This window comes from Eriocheir sinensis, chromosome 17, assembly GCF_024679095.1.
Source record: "Eriocheir sinensis breed Jianghai 21 chromosome 17, ASM2467909v1, whole genome shotgun sequence".
In the NCBI taxonomy this organism is placed as follows: domain Eukaryota; kingdom Metazoa; phylum Arthropoda; class Malacostraca; order Decapoda; family Varunidae; genus Eriocheir; species Eriocheir sinensis.
The window spans coordinates 1,587,501-1,597,500 of record NC_066525.1 but is presented as its reverse complement, the minus strand read 5'-3'; the positions used below and the strand labels follow the sequence as shown (position 1 = coordinate 1,597,500).

Genomic DNA, 10,000 nt, shown 5'->3' with positions numbered 1-10,000 from the left:
CCCTCTCTCCCTCACTTTTTGTCTCCCTCTCCTCCAATGCATCCTTTTCCTACCTCCTCCTCCTCTTCCTCTTGCTTCATCCTCTTCATATTTTTTTTTTCTCTTTACTCTCATTTTTTCTTTCTCAAACCTCTAACATTTTATTTTTCTTTATTTTCTGTTTTTTTCTTTTCCTTTTTAACTTGTTTTCTTTCTCTCGTATTCTTCCTTCTTCTTTTCAATTCGTTCAGTCAGTCAACGCCATCATCTTACTATTTCTTTCCTTTCCTTCCTTCTTTACTTCAATCTCTTCGTCTCTTCGCTCTCCTGTTCCTCCACTTTCTTACTCCGCCAGTTAGTCAGTCAGTCAGTCAACCACCACATATACACTTATCCATCCCTTCTCTATCTTCCTTCCATCCTCCTGTTCTTCCTCCTCCGCACTTCGCCAGCCAGTCAGTCAGTTAGTCGGCCAAAACATCACCACCACCACCACCACCACAACAGCCTTCGTCATTGGTGGGTTTCGGGAGCCGCGCATTTGGTAGCCAGCCAATCAACAGCGGCGACAGATGGAGAGGGAGAGAGAGAGAGAGAGCCAGAGGAGAGACGGAGGGAGAGAGAGGGAGTGAGGCAGTTGGTCTTAGCTAAACGAGTGTTCTATAACTGATACAGCGTAGGGTGACAAGCTTGCTCCTGGGGTTGAAGGGCCAGAGGAGAGACAGAGGGAGAGAGAGGGAGTGAGGCAGTTGGTCTTAGCTAAACGAGTGTTCTATAACTGATACAGCGTAGGGTGACAAGCTTGCTCCTGGGGTTGAAGGGCCAGAGGAGAGACAGAGGGAGAGAGAGGGAGTGAGGCAGTTGGTCTTAGCTAAACGAGTGTTCTATAACTGATACAGCGTAGGGTGACAAGCTTGCTCCTGGGGTTGAAGGGCCAGAGGAGAGACGGAGGGAGAGAGAGGGAGTGAGGCAGTTGGTCTTAGCTAAACGTGAGTGTTCTATAACTGATACAGCGTAGGGTGACAAGCTTGCTCCTGGGGTTGGTTATGTTCAGGCGGGTTGGTCGGGGGCTTGACTATAGGGTTGCCGGAGTATGGTTAGAAAGGGTACTGGGATCATGTACTAAGAAAAGAGTGAGGAAAAGGGTATGGAAAAGGTCAGGTAGGCTAGGTACTGGAAGGGGTCTGAGAGGATGCTGGGGGACTAATTAATAAGGCTTAGAAAGGGCATTTGGATTATGTAGTAAAAAAGTAAGGAAAGGTAGGTTAGGTTAGGTTAGGTAAGGTTAGGTTAGGTTAGGTTAAGTAGTAATAGGCTCGGTTCTGATCTTTGACCCAGGAATCACCGTATTATCGCTAAGGACAATGGGTCATATATCTTTAAGCATTTTAGCGTCCAAGTAGCTACACATATTAGACAAGGCTTTCGTAGGAGTTTTAGACGTTTCCATGGGTAGTTTTATGACCCTGGTGGTAGTTTGACTCTTCTTCTGTACCTTGAACCTAAAGAACCCGATCAGTCTTCTCTTTGGTCTTTGGATATAACTGACAAGACTTTCGTAGGAGTTTTAGGCGTTTCCATTGTTAGTTTTATGACCCTTGTGGTAGTTTGACCCTTCTTCTGTACCTTGAACCTAAAGAAACACTCATTAGAACCTGACTGATCTTCTTTTTGGTCTTTGGAAATAGTTGATGACTTGAGAGGCGAAATTTATGATCCTGGAGAGAGTTTGACGAGGCTTCTGTACCATGAACATCGAAAAACACTCATTAGAACCCGTTTTAGTATTCTGAGTGTAGGTAGGAAAGTATTCTGAGTGTAGGTAGGAAAGTATTCTGAGTGTAGGTAGGAAAGTATTCTGAGTGTAGGTAGGAAAGTATTCTGAGTGTAGGTAGGAAGTTCTGTCTTGGTATTAAAGTATTCTGAGTGTAGGTAGGAAATTCTGTGTAGGTAGGAAATTCTGTGTAGGAAGGAAATTCTGTGTAGGTAGGAAATTCTGTGTAGGTAGGAACAACCCTTCACATAACTATTGCTTAAAATGATCTCCTTTTCGGCCATTGATGTAGAGATGGAAGCGTCTGACAACACCAATCAAGAGTTAATGAGTGATAGTGTTTGTTTACTGTCAAAGGAGAGATTAAGATTATATTGTTATCCTGTACATTGTTTGTTTCTGTGGAGCGAGCAAGGTCTGTCTGTCCGTCTGTCTGTCTGTCTATTCTGGTTGGTTTCTTGTATCCTTGTGTTGATGTAGTGTGTGTGTGTGTGTGTGTGTGTGTTTGGGTACATCTAACTAGAATCGGGCTAGAATTTGTGCGTTGGAGAGAGAGAGAGAGAGAGAGAGAGAGAGAGAGAGAGAGAGAGAGAGAGACGTAGTAAGAGATTGTGTGCGTATTATTCAGATAAGCATGAGCAAGCGTCACACACACACACACACACACACACACACACAAACACACACACACACACATCATACGACATCTATTTTCAGAATGATGAAAGAGGAGGAAGAGGAGGAGGAGGGGGCTGGAGAGAGAGAGAGAGAGAGAGAGAGAGAGAGAGAGTTCAGATGGGTATGATTTTAGGTTCATGGTACAGAGGAAGGGCCAGACTACCACCAGGGTCATAAAACTACCCCTGGAAATGCCCACCAAGCCACTATGAAAGCCTTGTCAACTATGAGTGTTTGTTCGCCGAAATTTTAGTGAATGTGTTCGAAATCCTTAATAGATTAGAAAACATTAACCCAGACAGTCTATTTCAGAGAGACCCCAACACAGTAAATGACCCTAGATAATGTAATAAACAAACGCAGGTATTCATAAACATTTTGACCCCCAAGCACACACACATTTGACGAGACTTTCACAGGAGTTTCAGCCATTTCCAGAGTTAGTTTTATGACCCATGTGGTAGTTTGACCCTTCCTCTGTACCATGAACCTAAAAAAAACACTCCGTGCCCAACTGATCCCTTTTTTGACCTTTGGAAATAGCTGTTGTCAGGGATTTATGACCCATGTGGTAGTTTGACCCTTCCTCTGTACCATGAACCTTAAAAAACCCACTCATTTGAACCCAGTTGATCCCTTTTTTTACCTTTGGAAATAGCTGTTGTGAGCATGGAGGTAGGTTAGGTTAGGCTAGGTTAGTGGTAGGTTAGGTTAGGTTTGGTTAAGGTTAGGTTAGGTTCGGTTAAGTTAGGTTAGGTTAGGTTAGGTTGGGGAAGGTTGGGGATAGGTTAGGTTAAGTTAGGGTTAGGTTAGGCTAGGTCAGGTTAGGTTAGGGGTAGGTTCGGTTAGGCTAGGTTAGGTTAGGTTAGGTTAGGTTTAGGTTAGGTTAAGTTAGGTTAGGTTGTGAGGGAGGAAGTGTATATGCCATCTCAGATCTCTAGGCGGAGATGAAGGCGGGGACTGAAATGGAGACGCAGAAATGAGGAAGGACGGAAATGTGGTAGAGCGTGAGAGGAAAAGGAAAGCGTGGAGGAGGAGGAGGAGGAGGAGGAGGGTGTCAGTATGAATAGGAAGACCATCAATGCATCTATAATGGGCTATCATGCAAGTGTGGGAGGAGGAGGGTGTCACTCTGAATAGGAAGACCATCAATGCATCTATAATGGGCTATCATGCACGTGTGGGAGGAGGAGGGTGTCACTCTGAATAGGAAGACCATCAATGCATCTATAATGGGCTATCATGCAAGTGTGGGAGGAGGAGGGTGTCACTCTGAATAGGAAGACCATCAATGCATCTGTAATGGGCTATCATGCAAGTGTGGGAGGAGGAGGGTGTCACTCTGAATAGGAAGACCATCAATGCATCTATAATGGGCTATCATGCAAGTGTGGGAGGAGGAGGAGGCGGAGGAAGAGTAGGAGGAGGAGGAAGAGGTGGTGATCCCTTCCCAGATTAGTGAAATAACGTGTAAAGCTGCCCGCCTCCTCCTCTTCCTCCTGTCTTCCTTTTTTTCTTCCTTCCTTCCTTCCTTCCTTCTTTTTGTTTTATTTTGCCACTTTATTCCTTACTTCCTTTCTTTTCCACTTCTTTTTCTTCTTTCCTTTCCTTCCTTCCTTTCTTTCTTTCTTTCTTCCTATTTGCTTCAACTTATTATCTTTTCCACATCAATCATATGTTATACTACTACTACTACTACTACTACTACTACTACTACTACTACTACTACTACTACTACTACTACCACCACCACCACCACCACCACCACCACCACCACCACCACTACTACTACTACTACTACTACTACTACTACCACCACCACCACCACCACCACCACCACTACTACCACCACCACCACCACCACCACCACCACTACTACTACTACTACTACTACTACTACTACTACTACTACTACTACTACTACTACTACTACTACTACTACTACTACAACGAATACATGAACTCATATATAACGCTAATTGGAACAAGAGGTAATGAATGTGTGTGTGTGTGTGTGTGTGTGAGAGAGAGAGAGAGAGAGAGAGAGAGAGAGAGAGAGAGAGAGAGAGAGAGAGCACCCACCTACTACACACACACACACACACACACACACAGACACACACACGCCTTTACGATAGTGGGTGTAAGCGACGTGGCTGGACAGCTTTAGGTCACTGGCGGGAGCGTAAAGAGAGAGAGAGAGAGAGAGAGAGAGAGAGAGAGAGAGAGAGAGAGAGAGAGAGAGAGAGAGAGAGAGAGAGAGAATCAATGATTATCCTGCAGTGGGTCCTCAAGATAATAACTTTAAACACATGCAAAGAAAAGTTGTAGTAGTACTAATAGTAGTAGTAGTAGTAGTAGTAGTAGTAGTAGGGGAGGAAGTCGTGGATGGCTCTGATGGTGAAGGAAAAAAAAAACTTGTCATTTTAGGAGGAGGAGGAAAGAGGGAGAGAGAGAGGGAGGGACAGAAGTGGGTCAGTAGTAGCAGTAGTAGTTGTAGTAGAGAGAGAGAGAGAGGGCATGAAAGGGCGGAAGACTGATTAAGAGGAGGAGGAGGAAGGAAAATTTGACTCAAAAGGAAGTAGAGATTGGCTAATAGAAGGGACGAGGAGGAGGAGGAGGAGGGGGAGGAGAGGGATGTAGGAAGAGGGGAAGGACGAAGGAAGAGGAGGAGGAGGAGGAGGGTGTAATGGTGGTGACAGGGTTGGTGATGATGGCAGTGGTGATGATGATGGTGGTGGTGATTCATGAGTTATAAGCAGAAGAAGAAGCAGTAACTGTTTTGAGGAAGTGACAGGCGTAAATGAAGATGTGTGAGGGGGAGAAGAAGAGGAAGAAGAAGAAGAAGAAGAAGAAGAAGAAGAAGAAGAAGAAGAACCAGTGAAGATTAACTGGGTATTCATGGGGGATAGGGATTTTTCCGTTCATGGTTCAGAAGTCATGTAAAACTATCACTAGGATGCAACTTCTACGAGAGCCTTTTGACGGGGGAAAGAGAAGATTAACCGGGTATTCATGGCGGGTGGCTACTTGTTTATTTATTTTTATTTTTTCACAATAAAGGAGACAGCTCAAGGGCACAAAAAAAGCCCGTTACTCGCTGCTCCTAAAAAAAGCCCTACAACGTTGATCGTGCAGAAGTCGTATTGAGCTGTCATTAGGATCACAAAACAGTCCATGAGATTCCCAGCTTTTCAAATAGGCGAACTGGGGTACCAAGACTAAGAATACAGACTAGATAGAGAGCGACAGACACTAACACAGAGACACAGAGACAGCGAGAAGAAGCACCAAATTGAGTCGTGTAAAACAATCACTGGGGAACCACAAAGCAGTCCATGAGAATCCCAGCTTTTCAAATAGGCGAACTGATGTACCAAAACGTTTAAGAATACAGACTAGATAGATAGAGAGACTGAAACTAACATACATACACACACAGAGAGAGAGAGAGAGAGAGAGAGAGAGAGAGAGAGAGAGAGGAAGCACCAAATCACTCCTAATGAGATATAAGGCCCATGATTGGACGACCAGCTACGTGTCCTCTCCACCTGGTCGGGTCTGCCCATCGCTTGCTCGCTCCCCTAGCTGCCCTGTCCGCCTCGTACTGGTGCTAGTGGTGCTGCTGGGGGTGTTGGTGCTGGCTGGTTGGACTCTACTACCCTCGTGTCGTGGCTGTCTAGCACTCTGATACTTGTGAAGGGCTCAGCTCCTAACTTATTTGAGATTGTGTTGTTAGTGTTTCTGCGTTGTGTTGGCTGGTCTGTGTTGACTCCACGATACCTGTTTTGATCTTGTTCTGTTCTCACCCTAATCCAGCTTAACTTATCCTAATCTATCCCAGCTCTATCGTAACCTAACCTAGCTAAGCCTATCCTAACCTAACCTAGCTTAACCAGTCCTAAACTATCCTAGCCCTATCGTGACCTAACCTAGCTAAACCTATCCCAACCTACCCTAGTTTAACCTATTTTAAACTATCCTAGACCTATCATAACCTAACCTAACTTAGCTTACCTATCCTAATCTAACCTGACCTCACCTAACCTAACCTCTCTCCTAACATAAGCAGTCCTATCCAAATCTAAGCTATCCTAATTTATCCTAACCTAACCTAGCTTAACCTAACGTAACCTAGCTTGACCTATCCTAATCTAACCTGACCTCACCTAACCTAACCTCTCTACTAACCTAAGCTGTCCTATCCAAATCTAAGCTATCCTAACCTAACCTAACCTAACCTCACCAAACCAAGACCTCTCAAAATCTAAACTGTCCTATCCAAACCTAAGCTATCGTACCCTAACCTAATCTATCCTACCCAAACCTAATCTAATCTTGCTTTCTCCAACCAGTCCTAAGCTATCCAATCCTATCCCAGCCTAGCCTTAGCAATCCTCTTCTAACCTGACCTATCTAGCCTCCCTTACCTCCCTCCCTCCCTCCCTATCTATCTATATGTTTACCTCCCTAACTATCTACCTGCCTACCGTCCTGCCTTTCTCTCCTCCTTAGTGTCCGTGTTTTTGTTTGTTACTATAAGTCTGTTTTTCCTGGTGTCCTTAGTGTGTATTCTGTCACCTACGTCTCCTCCTCCTCCTCAATCTTCTTCTTCTTCGTCTTCCTCTTCATACCATCATCTTACTTTCCCTCCTCCTCATCTTCTTCTTCTTCTTCTTCGTCTTCCTCTTCATACCATCATCTTACTTTCCCTCCTCCTCCTCCTCCTCCTCCTCTTCTTCTTTTTCTCTTCCTCTTTCCTCCTCTTCTTTTTCCTCCTCCTCCTCAAGACGCAATACAGCCATGGCCACCACCGTAAAAATGGTCATCATAACAGAAATCATCAAGATCATTACGACGACAAAAATGGTAATGTTATAGTGTGTGTGTTTGTGTGTGTGTGTGTGTGTGTGTGTGTGTGTGTGTGTGTTCGCACTGCAACAAGTTGGTGTATTGTTGGTCCCCGTGTGTGTGTGTGTGTGTGTGTGTGTGTGTGTGTGTGTGTGTGTGTGGAGTTATTCGCCACTGCAACAAGTTTCCCGTATTGGTGGTCAGTCCGTGTGTGTGTGTGTGTGTGTGTGTGTGTGTGTGTGTGTTGAGTTATTCGCCTCTGCAACAAGTTTCCCGTATTGGTGGTCAGTCCGTGTGTGTGTGTGTGTGTGTGTGGAGTTATTCACCACTGCAACAAGTTTCCCGTATTGGTGGTCAGTCCGTGTGTGTGTGTGTGTGTGTGTGTGTGTGTGTGTTCCCGTTGACATCAAGAGCTTATTATGGTGGTGTTTTTATCTTCATTTTTTTTTCTTTATTAATTTCTTGAGTCATCCATTGACCTTCACCTTCGTTTTTTTTTCTTTTTTTTTTCTTGTTTCTTATCATCGACGAATTAGTTCATTAGCGTTGTTGTTGTTGTTGTTTGTTGTGGTGGTGGTAGTGGTGGTGGTGGTGGAGGTGGAGGAGTAAATATTCTTCAATTATAAGTATCTCGTCCTCACCTCCTCCTCCTCCTCCTCCTCCTCCTCCTCCTCTTCTCTCAATAACAAATTACTACTTTTCATTCTAGTCCTTAATATGATTCTTCTGATTACATTTCTCTCTCTCTCTCTCTCTCTCTCTCTCTCTCTCTCTCTCTCTCTCTCTCTCTCTGTAAGGTGATACAAGGTGCAAAGTGCTATAAGAGGTGGAGGAGGAGAGGGAAGAGGAGGAGGAGGAGGAGGAGGAGCCTACGTTTATACATGTGAGAAAATTTGTGAGCGAGTGAGTGAGCGAGTGAGCAAGCATGGCAGGTATTTACGAGAGAGAGAGAGAGAGAGAGAGAGAGAGAGAGAGAGAGAGAGAGAGAGAGAGAGAGGAGTGTCTTGATTCACGCCGAGATCATGTGTGTGTGTGTGTAAGAGAGAGAGAGAGAGAGAGAGAGAGAGAGAGAGGATAGTATTTCCCTATCCCAAATACTAGTCAGGCAAGGTATTAACTGGATAGGGAAGGAGGGAAGAATGGGAGGGGGGATGCTTGGTATAGTCCCCCCTATTATTATGATTATTATTATTATTGTTGTTTTTGTTGTTATTGTTTTTGTTGTAGGTCAGGCAGGGTAACAAGGAAGGGGAGGAGAGGGGGTGTTAGAGAGAGAATTTGCATCAGTGACCGACCTATGAACTCTCTCTCTCTCTCTCTCTCTCTCTCTCTCTCTCTCTCTCGGTGCCGGCTACCCAAGAGTGAGAGTGTGGGGCCTCATGTAGGGTGTCAGTCTCTCTCTCTCTCTCTCTCTCTCTCTCTCTCTCTCTCTCTCTCTCTTTGGTTCTCACTTTCAACACCACCTCTTCGCTCTCCTTTTGCTCCTCCTCTTCCTCCTCTTTTTCTTCTTCCTCCTTCTTTTTGGCCTCCCAGCAAGATCTCACACACACACACACACACACACACACACACACACACAGCCCCCAACGTGCCTCTCTCTCTCTCTCTCTCTCTCTCTCTCTCTCTCTCTCTCTATTCGTTCTTCCCAGGCTCCCTCCCTTACGCCTCTCCCTTTCCTCTCATCTCTCTCAACTGACTGTCCCTTCCTCCTCCTCTTCCTCTTCCTCCTCTTCCTACCGACTGTCTGACCACTCCTACTGTCCCTACTGACCGCTGTTTTGAGGCACATGTAAGGCGGGTAAGAGAGGCCCAAAGGAGGAGGCGTAGGAGCAGAAACAGGGCAGAAAATCAGACCCCCAGAAATGTATACACCCACCCTACCCTTGCCAGGCCCCTTTAGAGTAGGTTAGAGGTTTGTTATGTAAGTGAAGCTGTACCTATATTCAAGTACGTGTAATTTGTAGTAGTTTTGCTCTTTCTGGCTGTGTTGTAATGTGTTTGTTTATTCGGTATACTTCATTGTCTTGTTTTTATTGTTTGTTTTTGTTTTCATGGTTGTTTTGGTTGTTGTTTTTCGTCCTGGTAGTTGATTGGTTGTTGTTTATCCATTATTTGGTTTCCTCGTTTTCATTATATAGTTTTTTTTTTTTTAGTTCTTCATATGATTTTTTTTTCTCGCTAATAATTTGGTTGACGATTTTACGAGATGTCTTTACGCTTCTTTTTTTCAGTTCATATTGTAATTATGTGGTTGACTTTTTGGTGGTGATGGTGGTAGTGGTGGTGGTGGAGACGAGCTGTTTTGGAGTGTGGTTCATGATGGCCCGATATGGCTGCAGACACAGACAGACAGAGACAGACAGACATGTTATTAATACTGGGTTTGGTATGTGTGTGTGTGTGTGTGTGTGTGTGTGTGTGTGTGTGTGTAGATGTATATGTGCAGATATGTGTGTAGATATGTATGTAGGTATGTGTCATGACTATACAGAGAGAGAGAGAGAGAGAGAGAGAGAGAGAGAGAGAGAGAGAGATGCAGCAGCGACAGCGGGAACGAAAACACACACACACACACACACACACACACACACACACATACATACATACACACACAGACTGGTGGCGCTGGCGAGGTCGGTGACATGTCTTGTGTATACTATAAATAAATATATAGCTAGTCTAGACCCCCTCTACCCCCCTCCTCCCCCCTCTACCACC

General features: G+C 44.8%; 1 protein-coding gene across 28 annotated transcripts in view; it reads left to right on the top strand.

The window, feature by feature from the left end:
* LOC126999702 (insulin receptor substrate 2-like) overlaps window positions 1-10,000 on the top strand; it is an 89,500-nt gene that overhangs the window by 19,857 nt on the left and 59,643 nt on the right. Inside the window, exon 1 of one of the 28 annotated variants that reach the window (XM_050862463.1) lies at window positions 7,165-7,300. The exons of the other annotated variants lie outside the window; for them this stretch is intronic. Coding sequence (XP_050718420.1) covers window positions 7,235-7,300 — 66 coding nt within the window. The 5' untranslated portion in view covers window positions 7,165-7,234. Of the gene's footprint in view, window positions 1-7,164; window positions 7,301-10,000 lie in introns of those variants that run through there. 28 annotated transcript variants of the gene reach the window in all.